General features: G+C 42.1%; 1 protein-coding gene across 1 annotated transcript in view; it reads right to left on the bottom strand.

The window, feature by feature from the left end:
- Positions 1-2,888: 2,888 nt before the first annotated feature.
- DAPP1 (dual adaptor of phosphotyrosine and 3-phosphoinositides 1) overlaps positions 2,889-16,526 on the bottom strand; it is a gene marked incomplete at its 5' end in the record, with an annotated part of 13,966 nt that continues 328 nt past the window's right edge. Inside the window, 7 exons of the mRNA XM_010176975.1 lie at positions 2,889-2,939; positions 3,379-3,466; positions 4,495-4,580; positions 6,448-6,510; positions 6,749-6,796; positions 8,918-9,048; positions 13,300-13,433. Coding sequence (XP_010175277.1) covers positions 2,889-2,939; positions 3,379-3,466; positions 4,495-4,580; positions 6,448-6,510; positions 6,749-6,796; positions 8,918-9,048; positions 13,300-13,433 — 601 coding nt within the window. The remainder of the gene's footprint in view (positions 2,940-3,378; positions 3,467-4,494; positions 4,581-6,447; positions 6,511-6,748; positions 6,797-8,917; positions 9,049-13,299; positions 13,434-16,526) is intronic.

Below are 16,526 nucleotides of genomic sequence, written 5' to 3'. Positions count from 1 at the left end.
AGAGTGTTGTGAGAGCAAGTTTACTAGCAGTGATGTGTTAGTACAATCAATAAATACCCCAGCTTTCTCACATGGGTGACACACTGGCAAGGGATCGCTACTAATCTGGATGCTAGCTGCGTCCTGCTTCCACTAAGAAAGCTATTTCTGTGAAAGCTGTTGCCTTAGGGGTTTTCCTGATGACCAGATAAAAGCACCCAATGTCTCACTTCTTCATAGGGTTTTTGTGTCATAAGGTTGTGAAGATCTCATGTCTCATAGTCTTTGTATGTGTTCATCACTGGTGACATTCTCAGCTTATTTACCCTTAGGTTTTCCTAAGTAAATAAATACAAATAAAATGCAGTATTTTTAAATGGCAGAGCCTAGTCCACTCTTGTGTCACACCATAATACTCTGCAGCACGTCAGCTTTTCTGCAGAGAGAACAGGTCTCTTGTTTGTGCACACACGACATCCAGGACATAGGCTGAAATCTAACAGGTGTGTTTCTCAGTCGGGTGATGCGGATAGAGAGTCGGTCCTGTGCTGATGTGGAAGTTGGTGCTGAGTGGCTTCCTGCTGCTGGGGATCAGCCCTGCTGCAGGGGCTCTTTGCCCCTCCTCATTACCCCCTGCACTCCCCTGGTGGTGACTGCTCTGGACTTCCAGTGCTAAAACCAAGCACTGCTGGTCCAAGAGCTTTTGGCAGGTCTCTGCCTCAGGCTGGGATGTCACTGCCCCCTCATTTGTACCTTGCCCACCTTCAGCATCAGGCAGGATGAGGGGAAGACAGTGGTGCTGGAAGTGAGGACTGGGAATTCCTGGCTCAAAAGCTCTCTTGGAGATTTAAAGTTATGTCAGCCCTTTTCCATTTAAACTGAGCTCCTGGCTTGAGCTTCCTGTTGCTGGTTGTTACAGAAGCAGCTGGGAACTGAGCCCCAAGGCTGTGTGCATTCCTGGCAAAAAGCGTTTGTGTTCTGTCCAAGGCCGACTCTTGCTGTAGCTTCTGCTCCGCTCTGCCACTGCCCCCTGGGCCAGCTGAGCCCTTTCCTTTCCTGGCTTCAGTTTGTGGCACCACGAGCTGAACTGGCTTCTGATGCTGTTAGAGGCAGCCTGCTCGTGTGGAAGGGAAGGCTGCTGTTGTGGTTTCGTGCCAGCCTCCATTTCCAAGCCGCCTGCACAGAACGCTGATGCTGTTGGAGGCAGTGGCTCTATCCTTGCCTTACGCTGCCTCTATCTCACTAAAACTCATCAAAGCTTTTAAACTAAATGAGAGGTGCCAGTTTGTTAAACCACTTCTTTAAGGGAAAATGCAGGGCGAAGCTTTAACAATACAGAAGACCTTCAGTAGTTTTATAATGACATTTTATTCAGAAAAGTCTGTATAAAAATATTTACAAATATTTTGAATTTCTAAGTTGAAATAAAATGGTATTCCTATGTCCAAATCTAGATTTTCTTTCTTCTTCCAGTATGTTTTCCCCCCCTTCTTCAGTCTTCTCACAGTACAGGCATCTACTGAACACTGACCTGCTGTGGGAGCAACACCAAGCCCTGTGCCACAGCACTTGCAGAGCGGGAGAGATTCGTGTACGCTGTTTCAGCAGAAACTTCACTGTTAGGCAGGGGGATGGGGGGTCCTCGTTCCCCTCCCCTCCAAGAGGGGCAGGATTGCTCAGGGGGTCCTGCAGCTGAGTAAGCTGTGAGGTCAGGCCAAGCTGGTCTTGGGACCCTCCAGTGTGTCAAACTTGGCTTCCAAAATGTAACATCTGTTTTGACTACAGCACCACAGCACTGGGCTTGCACTTCTCACCTCTGTAGCAAGCCACAGTGCTGTTCAACCTGTGTGAGTCTTCCGGAATATCGACAGAAATTTACACCAGGTTATGTGCAAGATGTATTCTTTTAAATTTGTATTTTTACTGTACTTGGCGCTTTTCTGTTACTGATCTTGTTTATTACAGAGCAAGCAGTGCTTAATTCTAAACACAGTTCTGGACAAAAACCTTGTTTTGAATTCTCTGTGTGGGGAAAAAGTACAAAATCCATCCCATTTTCAAGGGGGACTGTAAGGGACCCAGCATGTACTGTTACTAACAATGCTGGTGGCTGCCACAGGCACAGGCTTCCTCAGAGCCCTGTCACACGTCCTTAGGGTCCTGTGGCAGCTCTCATATGTGCACCAGGAACCAGCTGCCTGTTTCTCATGATCCTAGTTTGTAAACAAGTGTGCTTGCATGACGCTGCTCACCATTACCTATGTACGCTGTTTGAAACAACTGCTCACTTGTAGCCACCACTGCGGTATAAATCTGAATGCTACAAAACCATATCTGACCAGAACAAAGCGTTACTCATCCATCACCTTGAAAAGGGCCTTAAAACATTCTCTGGATGGTAATACAGGTACTATTTACAAAAATGTAATTACTTTTGTAATTTTTCTTTTGACTTAGAGCCTAAACAAAAGAAATATTTAATGTTTCCAGAAAGGAATGGTTTTAAATAAGAGGCTCAAGGTTGCAGAGTATGCTGCTAATAGTTAGTTGTGATGGAGCTTGCAAGAAATTACCAGGAGAGTGCTCTGAATAACCACAAAAGTTTTAACCAGTGATTACTTCTGTGATTAGTTACCAGGTGTTTGAGCTACAGACAGACAGACACCATGCATATCAAACCAACACTGATTTTGCAACCGCCCCCACACGTGACTCAACAGCCTGAGAGCACTCAGCTGTACAAATCCTTTGTGTGCAGGGCTGGAAGCAAGCGCCCGTGTGCGGGAACAGACGCACACACGTGCCTGCTGTGAGTAATGGAGACATTTGAAACGGTCCTCGTGTAAGTGATGCCTTCCCCTCGGCAAAGAGGCAGTTCCTGCCAGCGGAGCAGAAGTACTGGGGTGCAGCTAGGAACTGAGCGTGGCGTTACGCTGCTCCAGCTGCTTCCGTATTTGTGACTAGAACAGAAGAAACATCCATTACTGTTTGTCTGCGTGCATGGGGATGTGAGTGAGGACAACCAACCCAAATACTGCGTTTTTAAGGAAGTAACCCTTGCAAGCCTCTACATTGTCTTCTCATTGCTTTGTGACCCAGCACACGCGGCCTGTGCTGATGCTCCATAGTGTTTACCATCTACACAATGACATCCTTAAAGATGGAAATAATTTCTTTTTCATAATGAGTGTGTGTGTTAAAAGGGCATCCTGAAAATGCTGAAGTGGGTTTGCAGGCACATACATTACGTGAAAACTATGTATTCCAGACTAGTCCTGGAAGCCAGAACAAGTGCTCCTGTCTCGCAGATACTGAGAACTGCTGGGGGCTTTATGATGACAGTACCAAGGGTGCTGCGGCCTGGGGAGTAGCGTCGTGTAACACGGGACATCACCTTACCAGTTTCCATCGCAGTATTTTAATCCACTCGTCAGCTTCTATTCCGGTTTTTGCGCACAGGTAGTACGTCCTTAGTGGGAACACTAAGCTGCAAGCAAACAATTACAACTATTCCTTAAATTGCTAGAACTGGCAGTCTGTGGGACAGCATTTGGCTGATCTCAGCAAAACTCCTGGCACTGCTAAATTAATTGGAGGAGATGTGCTGGAGCTTGTCGGCTACAGGCCTTGGGAAGGATAAGATAAGAACTTTAGAAGGAGCGGGTTGTGCTGACCTTCTGTCCATATCAGGATTGTGAGGCTACGCAGCCATCCTGTTAAAGGAGAACTATTGTTCTTGTATTGGGGGCTGAATGTAGTAAGGGGAGGTACATGTTTTAAAGGGGGCTTGTGATACTGACCAATCTGTGTGTGCCCAGTGTGAAATGTAGACCAATGAGCCTGTAACTCGATATTGATATTTAAAACACCAATCAGTCTAAAACACGCTGTCTTCTGCTAAGTATAAATATATGTAGGTAACTGTAATAAACGGCTTTTGCTTGCATCAAGCTGTGCCCCGTCTCTCAATCACGGCAGCAGTCCTTCCTAAAACTGGCCCCAGCTGCCCTGCACCAAAGTTGTTAAGACAGAGCAGGGCAGGGAGGCCGTGCTCCTGTCCAGTCACCAGGTTTATAGCCAAGAACAGTTCACTGTCATTTACAGCTCAGGGAGATGCTGCCCCAGGCCCACACGGACAAAAGACCTGCATTTGGGCACAGAGCCGGTACTGTGTGACCAGGAGCAACGTCTGAACTGGGAACTGGACCGTACCCAGGTTCCGTGGGTCTAGGTGACAACTACACATGCCTGCAGAATTAGGAAAAGAAATGCCCACTACGCACAGGGCTGGCTACTCCCTTCCTCCTCGCCAGGGAAAATCCCTTTTGCCAGCGGTAATTTGGCAAAGCCATGCCGGACTGACAGAGGTTGGCTGACAGAAACAGACTCATGAATTAAGAGGAAGATCAGGGTCACAACTGGCACGGGAGCTTTCAGAAGCAGCCAGTGGTTACATTTCAGACCTCCCTGGCTATTCCTGGCTCCCAGCAAGGTGGAGAAAGCACAGCAACTTACCAGAAACAATTGACTCTTTCCTGGGAATAGTCAAATTGCACAGCTGAGCATTCAGTTAAGTCAAGTGCCCGAATCGGTTCTGTGGCCTTGAAAATAAAATGGTTTTAAAATGGGAACACATGAAAACAGAAGATAAGGCTAGCTCAGTTCATGTTCAGTGCACCTAGACCTTCACAGACACACTAGCTTTTCCCAGGCATAAGTACAATAGCTGTAACACCATAAACCCAAAGTAGCAAATGTAACATCAGTGCTCATGTGAGATTGATTGAGCTAAATATATAAAAAAAAAAAGCAGGAGAGTCAGATCAGATCCAGACAAACAACAGAGGAAATTTCTACTGCAGGAAAGTTTGAGCTAGGTGCAGACTGCTGAGGGTTTGGTTGATGCATTATCATATAACTGACACAGCAGCAAATCTGATACCACTTCCAGCTAAGGTTTACAGAGACAAGGGGATGGTTACAGGTCTTACCAGGACTAGCCAGCTGTTGCAGATGTACTTAATTCCTAAGTGCTTTAGAAGGATGAAGCTGGGTAGGGAGAAGTGCAGAAAGAGAGTTGAAGCAGTGCTTGCTGCAGCAGCAGGAGTGGTGACTGACTGCATGAGCAGTGTGTGTGCATGAGTTTCATGGCACAGGTCCAGGAGTGCTCAGGTGCAGGGATGTAGACAGTCTCTACAGATGAGTTTCATTTGAGTTTCTTTCTCTCTAGGCTTGAGAGGCCTCTTATTTGTTTCAGCCTCACACTGTTGAGCGCTTCAGAAGAGGCAGCTGAAGCAGAACACCCTGCTCTCTGCCCAAACCCCCTTAGCTGTTCTCATGGTCCTTCATCAGGTGTAGGGGTGTCTTGTTTTCTCTCCTTTCCTATGTTTTTTTTCTGGCTCAGTGGTTGCTAGTTATATACTACATCAGAAGAAAGTCACTTGTGCTGAGGTGTGCTAACAAATACCATCCCAGGGCCAGCAGGAAGTTGCTCACCTGCAGGTATCTGCAACCCCACAGCAACAACAATGGGAGCACCAAGAAACAGAGCTGCTGCCTGGGAGGAGGCCCTATACCTGACAAAGACACTTTCTTGCCTGGTAAGTCACAAATGTTACTCAAATGTTTGGAGTGCTGCCCTTTGAAATGTTATCCTGGAAACTTAATTCAAGTTGGCTTGAACTGAAATGAAAACTGGTGGAAGGCCCTGTAAATACATAACTGCTTATAAATGGTAATGTTTGGTGAGAGAGGGCGGTTGTGTCTGCTGTTGTGTTAAAATCTGTTAGACACTTGAGACAGGGCTTGGCAGAGGTGAAGAGGTTAACAGTTTGGCTGTGTTTATGAAGGAACCTGAACTGGAAGTATTGCAAGGGTGGAGAAACTCTAGAGGTATTTCTTATTTTTACTCAGTTTAAGATAGAAATGGAGCAGCAACTGTAAGGACACACTGTTTTTCCCAGATGCAGCAGGTTAATCTATGGCAGAGTACTATGAAGGAAGAAATTTTTAAATGAATGTTTTTCTATGTACAGTGTGTGACCACTTGAAATAAAAGGATGAAATCGAGGAATGCAAAAATACACTGCTAATATTTGCAGAATTATTTTGAAAGCACCACTGTCTGTTAGGTTGTGTGTCAAAGCTACCAATAGAAGTAGTGATGTGCTGGTAGCTTAAAATCCCCTGAACAAAGCAACCAAAACATGCGCTGTGAACAACAGCTCTATCTAGTAGGTAAGACTGATGGAGCACAGTAAATGTTTTCCAGCTGTAAAACTTACTAACCCTCTCTTGTTGAAATCATCAGCAAAACTCTGACTTCATTTGAAAGGTTCAATCCCTCTGACAGTATTGGAAGCTTTAGCTTGAGAAGCTGAGATACAGATGCGAGAAGCCAGAGATCTGAGGAGGCTGCAGCTGCCTCTGTAGAGGTTTAAAGAGTAGAACCTGGTGTTTGCTACTTACTGTCTGGTCTTTGAAATACTTAAGTTCATTCCTATGCAGTGTAAACCACCTTGTCTTCCAATTCTGAAAGATCAAGAATGGATGGTAATTGTCTTGTGAGAATTTGGTGTAATGCTTCTTAGGAGAAAGAAAAACCTTTAAAGCTGTTGACTCCTCTGGTTTACAGTTGTACTTTGTTGTTGCTCAAAACACAAACTTCCTCTCTGCAGGGGAATGCAGGTGGAACTATTTCAGCTCCACATTATCTCTAGCTTCAGGGACTGATTGCAGAGTGGAAGCAAGGAGTAAAAGTTTTCCTTACCTTGACTATTTTGCCTTGTTTTATCAAATATCCTTCTTTTGTACCAAGCTGTGAAGTAACAAGGAAAGGGATCAGGGTTAGAGACTGAACTCTGCTTCTATTTCCCACGTCCTCCTCTTTGCCTACATCTGAAAGATGGAAGAGCAGCCTCAAATTTCCTATGGCCACTTGCTCTGTCCTCACTTCTGTGCTCCCCTCCCAGGGCTGGGTCCCACACGAGGGTAAATATGGACCTGTGCTGGCTCTGAAGGCAATCTCTAGACTTAGACCGTGCCTTCCTCAGCAAGTTTCTGGCCTGCATCTTCTCAACCAAATGCAGTACAATAGTTCCAGTTACATTTCATTTAGTAAAGTCAGATGGATGCCTCAGCACACGCTGTAACCAGAAACACCTGGGGCTTAGCTGACAGTGGAAGTATCCACAAAATTCGCTCTAGTGCAGGGGAAAGTGCTGTTATACTTGGGCATTCTCTTCTCTCAAACAGCCACATGCTTGAGAGGAAAAAACCTGTTACTTTCAGTGTGCTTACTGAAAATTAAAAAATTGGGTTTTAACTGTTTCTCTGCCACCATGAGTGATGCTGGGACCTTATGACTTCTCAGATATTGAAACTCTGTGCAGGGACCTCATTGTGAAACTGCAGACTTCTGAAAACCAAATTCTTAACAAGCTAATTACTACTTGCTCTTGAAAAAATACTGTCTTTTTATTGGTTGTATGAGGAAGTCAAGTTTCTTTGGAGGTTAAAGTGGAACTTAGCTCTGAAGGGTTGGTTGTGAGATACATCAGAAATGGTTCTTTTATCAACTTTATTAACTCATATTAAAATAATTCTTCCTCTTTTTCTCAAAAAATATAGTATGTAATTAAAATACTTTCCTCTCTGTTCCAAGCAATACTGTTCTGGAGAAACCACCTGTCTCCCTTAGATATGAGTTACTAGGGATTTAAAGTCTCTAATTACTGTCCAAGTGAGTCACAGATGTCAGAGCAGGTGGCCCAAATGGATGTGAAGATGTTCTCTTGTTTCTCACACCAGTAAGGCATAGCTTTTAACATGACACAGCTTTTTACTGTGCTCAAAATTACTAGGGTCTGAAAGGGTGGAGGCCCTTCTGCCATATCACTCTATTTTGGGTTTAAGTCTGTGTCAGAATACAGCAAGGTGTCTTCCTGCTTTAAGACAAGATGATTGTAAAATAATAAAATCCAAATGTGAAAATGCCAAAAAAACCCCAACCTTTTGTGTAACGTACCTATTAGGATATGGATATTCTCATTAACTTGGTTGTACTGTGCTTCAGCTTTGGGTTTCCTTTTGCAAACGTGTCCCTGCCTGTCTTGCACATCTTTGAATATTTTTTTCAAAAAGTCAGTTTTTAACCAACTTAGAAAGTCAGAGATGCTCCTTCCTCCTTCCCAGTTAGGAAGGAGTCTGTATATTGCTAACTGTGCAGAATAACTCTAACAAACAAAGATGACTGCAAAAATAGTAAGTAGGAATGAGTTTATGTCTGTCAGGACTATTAGCCGGTTTCTGTCATCTAATCCTCATGTTGTCTGAGTGAGACAAAATGTGGTAAATCCTGTAGCAGTTACTTGGTTTTGCTATTTATTGTATTCCTTTCCTCACCCACGGGGAGAGGGAGAGAGACTTCTCACTGGCTGTAAAGGATGTTTGGCAAAACAAGGGTTTACTGTGCAACCTGACACACGTATTGTTGATACAGCCTGATGAGTGTTGTCAGAAAGATGTGAGAAGTGTTGTGTTTGTTTTGTGTGGTGTGGGTTTGTTGGGGTTTTGGGGGTTTTTTTTAATTCCTGATAATACTACTGCTAAGATGGCATTCTAGAAGAAAGCTCATAGGAGAACAAAAACCTTTTATATATTCTTTGTTTTGTATGGTCAGACTCACCTAGGTCAGCTGCAGACAGTGTTTTCCCAGTGACATCACTGAAGGTCTCAGTGACAACTCTAAAGGCTTTATTTGTCACTGGACTGTACTTAGCAAGTCTGTGTTTGTTTTCCCTTGGTCAACAAAGACTTCCTGTATTTATGAACCCATAAAGCGATGAATTACTGGTGTCATTCCATAGCTCACTCCAGCAATCATACTAAACTTGGGCCAGGAGAAGCACCCCTCTCCTCCCACCACAACACAACTTACTGAGGGAGCATTTGGAACAAGATCACTTTCTGTCCTTCCCGTCTGCATCGCCGTGTGAACTCGGACAGACTCATAAATGGAAGGCTCTTCCACCTTCCGTGGGTAGGGATGCTTCAATACAATTAAGGTTCCTGGAGAGAAAAAGGAGCAAGTCATCTGGCATGACAGTCTTAGAAAGTAACTGGCAGTAGCTGCCTGTTTGTTGAATGGTTAATTTTACTTTTTCCTAAAATTAAAAAGGCAAAAGAGCTAATAACCTCCTCAAGATCTCTGCGACACTCCCTGTAAGGGGTTTTCCTTGGAAGGGGGCAGGACTCAGGCCGTACCCACATGAGAAAATAATCAGATGCTATAAATTGCTCTCCCCTACGGATAAAACTAGACAAATATTTCTAACATGCATCATCACAATAGTTTAGACTTTGCAAAGGGTATTTTCTACAAAAATCTACCCATGTGGACTAGAGAGGCACTGGCTGCTGGATTCACTTGCCCAGTCTCGCTTCCTTGGCCCTCTCATGTTGCTCAGAGTCCTCAATACCTTGGGCACCTGGACCTTGCCTAAATCCATTCCCTCATCCCTGTACAGAGGGAGTCAATTTGTTCTTCCATCTCTGAGAACAAGAGTGAAAACCCTCTTCACTTTTTCTAAGGAGCAGGTAATTAAACCTCTTTTGAATGCACGGTTAAGTGGTGAAAACTCAAGAGAGTAACTAGGTAATATAGCACAAATTAAAACACAGATTTCATAGTTAGAGCTGAAATGCTGACCTACGTATGACCTACACTTTCACTGCATTCATGAAGATGTGACTACATCTTCATTTATCACGCCTGTTTACAAGCAACTGTGAAAACTGTAAATATATGGAACCTTTATAAAACCTTTAAACTTACTAGTGCTCGCAGGGAATCACCTGACACATTAAGTTCCCTTCCTGCAGAGGAGGCTGGCTGGGCGGGTAGGCGGATGCTACACTAGATATGAGGTCGTAACAGTCATCCGGAGTTTGCCAACAAGCCACTGCTTGCTGCATAAATCACTTAATCTGTCAGAGCTTCGGATACAGGCTTCCTAAACCTAAGCCCACGTTGCCATCGCTGTCAACTGTTGTGCCATAGCTCTTCCCAGTCAGTAACATTCCGATTACAGCTTTGTTCTCCAACTAAGGTCACGTTTATAGTACGTTCTCTGCAAAAAGCTGCATTCTCAATAGTGAATCTATTACACTATTCACAATAGTGAAGAACCTCCTTAAAGTAGTAACTGCTACTACTTTAAAAATAATGTCACAGCACACCAAATGCTGCTCCCTTTGCACTTTACGCTGATACTGTCAGCTCTTGAAGAGTAGGGATGCTAGAATTGGTGGGAACTTGGACTTGAAACCTACAAGTGACTGAGTAATTTAAAAGTGAAATAAAGTTTAAAGTATATTTTGTAATGGGAAGGGCTACAAAGGGAAGTGGAAAAATTGTATTTGAAGTAACCGTCTGAAATCTGTTTGCGGGCACAGGGGGTGTATGCAAATGTGATATATTCAACCTGCAGTAGGTGAAAAGTCAAAATCAGTTTAATTCTCTCTGGCCTTGCAGAAAAATTATGCTTTATCATTTAAAATGAAGTTGAAAACAAGCCCATCACCAGTCTACAGAAACTACTCTTAAGCTGTTGCACAGAATCATGAGTACCATCATCTGTGTACCATGGAAAAGGAGCCCTGTTGCAGAACTGGGAGGACTAGTTTAATGTTTTATACAGTATTTGTTTTCTAGAAAGTTCTCCATGTTTTTTCTCCACAACAGGTACTTGTACAGAATCATCTGGTAACTGTACAAAAGAACTAGTAAAAGCTGCACTGTAGCAAGATTCTTCTTGCCTGTTTGTGCATGATACCTATTTCTAAGGAAGAATGAAAATTAGTTCAGTTGTTGAAAATGTTGCTCCAAGTGCCTTTGGCTGTTTTGCCTGGGTAATGACTTAGAGTTTTTATGTTTTCAAAATAATTTATGTAAAAACTGACAAACAAAGCAAGCAGGTAAGAATAACATGTTGACCTTGTCACTTTGAACAAAGACAAAAATATAGAAATACGACAGTATATTGCTTTAACCTTGTTACTGAATAGATTCAGCTTGCCTGTTCAATAAACCATCTCACACAACACAGTAGCCCCAATTTCCTTTTAATTATCTGTAGTTCAGAAGGAAGTGTGCACATTATACTGCAGAAAAACAGATGTGAGTCCAAGTAGCAATTTGGAGAGGCAAATGAAGCTGTAGTAAGACAAGGTTTGTTGGGCTTGAAGCACAATCCTGCAGCTGTCCCAGTACAAAAGAACCCCTGCACTCCATGGACTGGTTTGCAGGGGTGCAGGCCTGTGTGTTCAAGTACTGCTCAGACTGAGTCTGGTGTGTCTCTTCAGACACAAAACTAGCTCTGGTGAGACAAACTTAAATGGAAGATAGTGGAAACCATTACATACTCTGTCTTGTGGGTCTCTGTCTTATAAAATCCTGTCCATAAGCAAGGAGGAGATGAAAAATGCTGCCTTGCTTTACTCTTTCATTGCTGATCTCACAGTGTTTCTACAGAATTGTTTATAAGTATAACAAGTACTAAAAACACCTGGTCCAACTACTTTCTGCTAATGCCTGAGCTAAAGTTTGCTTGCAGCTTTTCACTGAAAGGAAGTGTGGCCTCAGAAATCAGACTCTTGCCAGCCCTTGTGCCAGCCTGCTGTGTGCCCCTGTGTTGGGACAGTCATTATGCCACGCTGACACTTGGCTTAGAGTGGTCTTTGAGCCCCTACTCCTGTTTTGGTGTAAGCTGGTTACCACCCAGGAGATATTTGACACCTGTATCTGAAGGAACACTGCCTAAGTGCTAAGTCTCTCTTCTTCTCTACTGCTATCCATGGTAAGGTAAGGTGGAAGGTTTCTTGATGGGATGTTCAAATGGCTTTTCTTATTCTGTAGTGCATTCAATTTAAAGAGGTTTCACAGAGCCAGCAGAATCTGATTAGGGAGCTTTAAGGTGACAAGTGAGCCCATCTTTCAGCAGTGCTGATCCTGTCCACAGAGGTCACATAACACCAATGCCTTGATTACTAATGTCTGTAACACATGCAGTGAAGGAATGGGGAAATACAAGGTTTATATGTCATCTGATATCTACAGCACCAGGCCTGTGGGTGCATGTCTGATTTCACAGGAATAATAGCTTACTGGCACAAAAGAAACAGGTAGGAACTCTGTGTTTGAACATCTCTTAAAAGCAATTTAAAAAGAGAATGTTTTCCAAGATACAAATGCCATATTGAGTGTACCACTGCATTTTTCTTGGGGGAAAAAAATTTGCAAAGCAACCCTTGAATCCTGAATTTGATGCCTGAGTTAGAAGAGCACTGGTGCATATTTAGTGTGTGACATATTGCAGTTACTGCATGTGCCAACTATCATTTAACTGGTCTCTTGCATATGTAATTACTATCACTCTATGAGTTATTTGCATACACCTTCTACACAGGATACTGATGTTTTGGGCACTAATTTGTAATGACACACCTTCAACTCTTACATTTGAAGCTAAACCTAAGTTACCACGATAATATGCATCTGTTTCTCCAGGGATTCTGGCCTAGTGGTGTTCAACTCACTTGCAGGAATCAGGTTTAATCTTTTGACTCTTAATTCAGGCAGCATGTTGGCTGCTAAATAAGCTTAGGCTTTTCTCTTTTTTTTTTTAAAAAAAAAAAAAGACAAATCACTGTGATGGCAGATGGCATCAACAGGCTGATCCACTGTTGGCAGAAAGGGAGAGGTAATATAGGCCACATTCTCTACAGGAAAGAGGAACATATCACTGTAGACTTCCTCCTTGGATGAAGAATAGTGGAGCTAAACAATTTCAAGTACCTTTTCCATTTATTCTTATTGGGAGATTTCAACTTCATAGATGAAGATTTAGTTCCTCACTGAACACCCTGCTTTGGTTTTGCCCTTTTTGAGAAGGTGCCGTTCTTCCCAGTACACGTGTATTTTGAAATGCTTCATTCTCCCTCTGAGAAATCAAAAGCAGCTCATGTCCCTGGTTAGCAAAAACCCAGCAAGCTTGCATGTAGCTTGTCTTCAGAGTACTTGAAAGAGTTTTTCAAGAGGAACATCTTAGATACCTGAGGTTAATACATTAATTTCTGAAGAGGAACACTTCAGCAAAGAGGAACATCTTAGATACCTGAGGTTAATAGACACATTAATTTCTGAAGAGGAACACTTCAGCGCTAGATCTAGTCGATAACACATCGGAAGCTCCTTTGACTTAGATGTGTGTGAAGCTTTACTTAGATCACACGCTCATACAAACACATAGCTCTCCTTACCTGTTTCACTTCCAATCAAAGGCTGATTTGCAAAATGCATGATTAATTCCTTCAAGCTAGAAAATTCATTAAATCCAAATTTGAATGAAGTTCCTGTATGTTCAACATGGAAGTGTTTCACAGAATCTTTTCCCCTAAAACAAAAAAAAAAAAGAACATTTGTCAAGGCACAAATGCCAGAGGCATTTGGCATGTACAACCCTTAAATAGCAGCTTCCACTAGAGGAAATCTGGCCCAGATCACAGGCTGACAATCACTGTCCTAGCAGTAATACTACTGGCACTGCTGTCCCTCACTAATACTCAACACATCTAAGACTCAGATTTATTTAAAAAAACCCAACAAACTAATTGCTGCTTTACAGATAGGAGATGGATGATGAAAGCTTAGACAGGCCAAGTAAGTTAAATTAACTCTTGTGGCAATCAGTAAAAACACTCACAAATGAGGTTTCCAGCCTTCTATCCAAGCAGGATGATACCCTGTCACCTACTGGGCTTTAGTCTTGATGGTGCACTCATTTTATGTTTTACTTTTCAGGTAACATCCCAATCCCATTGAAAATGTCTTCTGTTTCTCTTTCAAAAACAGACTGCCTTGTTTTTGCGCCCCCAACGGGGATTTAATAACCTAACTTTAGATACATAAGGCTTTAGAATTTGTCTGCTTTGTCTCTGTACTCAGATGAATGGTTCCTCTATGGCAGGCACTGTCAAACATGAATCAGAGTCCCTTGTCAAGGAAGTAACAGCATTTGTTTGTGAAAGCTGATGGTGTTTAGAGAAGTGTTCAAGGCCTCACTTCCCAGACAGGCAACTATTTTGACTTCAGAAGACAGTGAAGCAGTTATTGCAAGTATCTCTCCTGTGAAAAAGTTACTTTTGTTAATGCTACTAGCATCCAAAATAGTCCAGAGAAAACTTTGTCTCAGGAAAAACTTACGTAGCAAATATACTGAAAATGTGGTGAAGAAAGGGATTTAGAGTCTTTTCCATTGTTTATTGCCACTTCCACAAGATATTATAATTTCAAACAGGTATTTAAACAAATATTTATCTTGGTACTCCTGATACTGTAGACCATGCCTCTATGGACCTCCCAGATGTTTTGTGCTACAGTCAGCTGAGACACAAGGTGTGCACGCCAAGCGCAGATGCCCTACAACAGCAAATAGCTGCTGTGACTCCGCTGCAATGACAGGGGATTTATCTTTTGATTTAATTTCACAAGAAATACAATGTTGCAATGAGAGCAACTTTTACTCTATTTCATAGTTCCTTTTTAAAGTCACCTAATTTAGCTGGGGGAGGGGATTTCAGGCAATATGTGATCTCCCTTCTCACAGCTGTCAATAAAAACCTCCAGGGTTCTCTAAGCATTGTTTTATTTTAAAACAAGCTATAATAATAACTGAAGTTCCTTGTGAGGCAGAGGCAGAAAGTAAAGTAAAAGCTATAGAAGACACTTTAGGAGAGAAAGAAAATGACAGCTAGAATTGCTAAGGTTACCCTTTCTACAAAAATGTATCAGAACAAAATTGAATTACTTATTCTAAAGTTAACTTTCAATATTAGTCAAAAAAATGGAAAAAAACTCCCTTAGAGTTAAACAAACAATAGAAAATTATTAAAACATCTTAAAATCAAAATCAGTATTTCAAGGGAGCTGTACTACCAAAAACCTTAATTTAACAGAATAAAAGATCAAACTCCAGATTGAGATATTAATTCATATGGTAATGCAGTAAGTCAGTCTCTTCCTTCATGGAGAACTGAACCAGAGACTGCAATTGGCCTGAAGTAGACTCTTCTAGGTCTTCTACGGCTAGAATTTGATATAGCAGCAAATTCATTTACATTAACTAACACTTCACCTTTTGTTTCCTATTAAAAGAACAACTATTTAAATTGCATTTTATCACAGTAAGTTGTTTCCTGAGTGCCCTTTAAAACTAGCTTCAAGATAGATTCTTTTTTTTAATTGTCTACAGTAGATTACCTCAAATAATGTTTATTTTTATTTTAAAGTAAAAAAATATTAACCAGCAAGACAATGATGCTTTTTTTTTTTTTTTTAAAGGAAAGCTATTACTTTTAAATGCTACTATTCTTTTTCTCAAGATTTCCACTCAATTCAGTCATTGCTACTTTGAATACTAATTTTGTAATATCACTTTCAGATCTGTTGGGCACCCCCCAAGCTCCTTGTATAAATGTCTGTCTATAGTGGTAATAACTTGAGCCGTGTATGGATAGGCATGCTTGCTCCTGGGTCTTCTCTCAGAGATGAGTAAAGCAATTTATATTTGCCTTTTATACCTCTGGGGAACAGGGTATGTGCAAATTGCATTTTCCTCAGTTTCCAAGTGATTACACTTCCAAATTATAAAGGCTCCTGGTACTGAATATGCAGGAAGTCATGATTTCAAGGGCATATGCTGTGTTCCTATCTATCAGGGCTGAATAACTGGCATTATACTGATCAAAGTGGCTTTAGCTTAAAAAGTTACTGCGATTCAGCTGAGCTGTGGTCACTGATCGTTCAGAGGCTCCGTCTGAGGCAGAAGTGAGCTTGAATGCACTAGCTTAAAACTTCACTGTACAGGCTCAATATATCCTACAGTTGCCAAAGGCTAAGAATGTATTTAGGGTTGGTTACCTCCACCCAGATGACATGCAGGGACTACCTTGTATATGCCATGCATATGTCTTTCATCTTGGCTCTCTAAAATAATGTGGCTTTTCTCCTTCTTGGGAGATTCTTTAAATGTGATTCAGTAGTGAAGTACTCGGGCCAGGCTACCTGTGCTCTGCACTGGCTGTGTCTTCAGCTGATGTAAACTGCTGTAAATGGCTTCAAGGGCCTGGCATCTGTCACTTGCACAACATTGTTCAAACCAGTCATGCATTGCTGGCTAAGACTGAGTCTTAGCTCAAAACAGAGGAGCAAAACCATCCAGTCAAACACTGGATCGCCCCTCAGAGATGATGGTTCCTATACAGTGATCCAGAAACTGCTGAAGTTAGCGCCTATTAACTGATCTATTTACTACTATCTTCATGATAAAACTTTTCTACTCCCATCAGCTGTTTCTTAAATCTTGTAACTGCCATATAGATTTTTACCATGCAGACTGAAAATCTACAGCCAATCCACAGAATGACGTTTTTTTGCCAATAAGATTAATTCATAATTTGAAAAAAATGAGAGCAATTTTCAAATCCAA

The sequence above is a fragment of the Antrostomus carolinensis genome, unplaced genomic scaffold, assembly GCF_000700745.2.
Source record: "Antrostomus carolinensis isolate BGI_N321 unplaced genomic scaffold, ASM70074v2 scaffold28091, whole genome shotgun sequence".
NCBI classification, from domain to species: domain Eukaryota; kingdom Metazoa; phylum Chordata; class Aves; order Caprimulgiformes; family Caprimulgidae; genus Antrostomus; species Antrostomus carolinensis.
The sequence above is the reverse complement of the archived record's forward strand: the minus strand, read 5'-3'. Positions and strand labels throughout refer to the sequence as shown.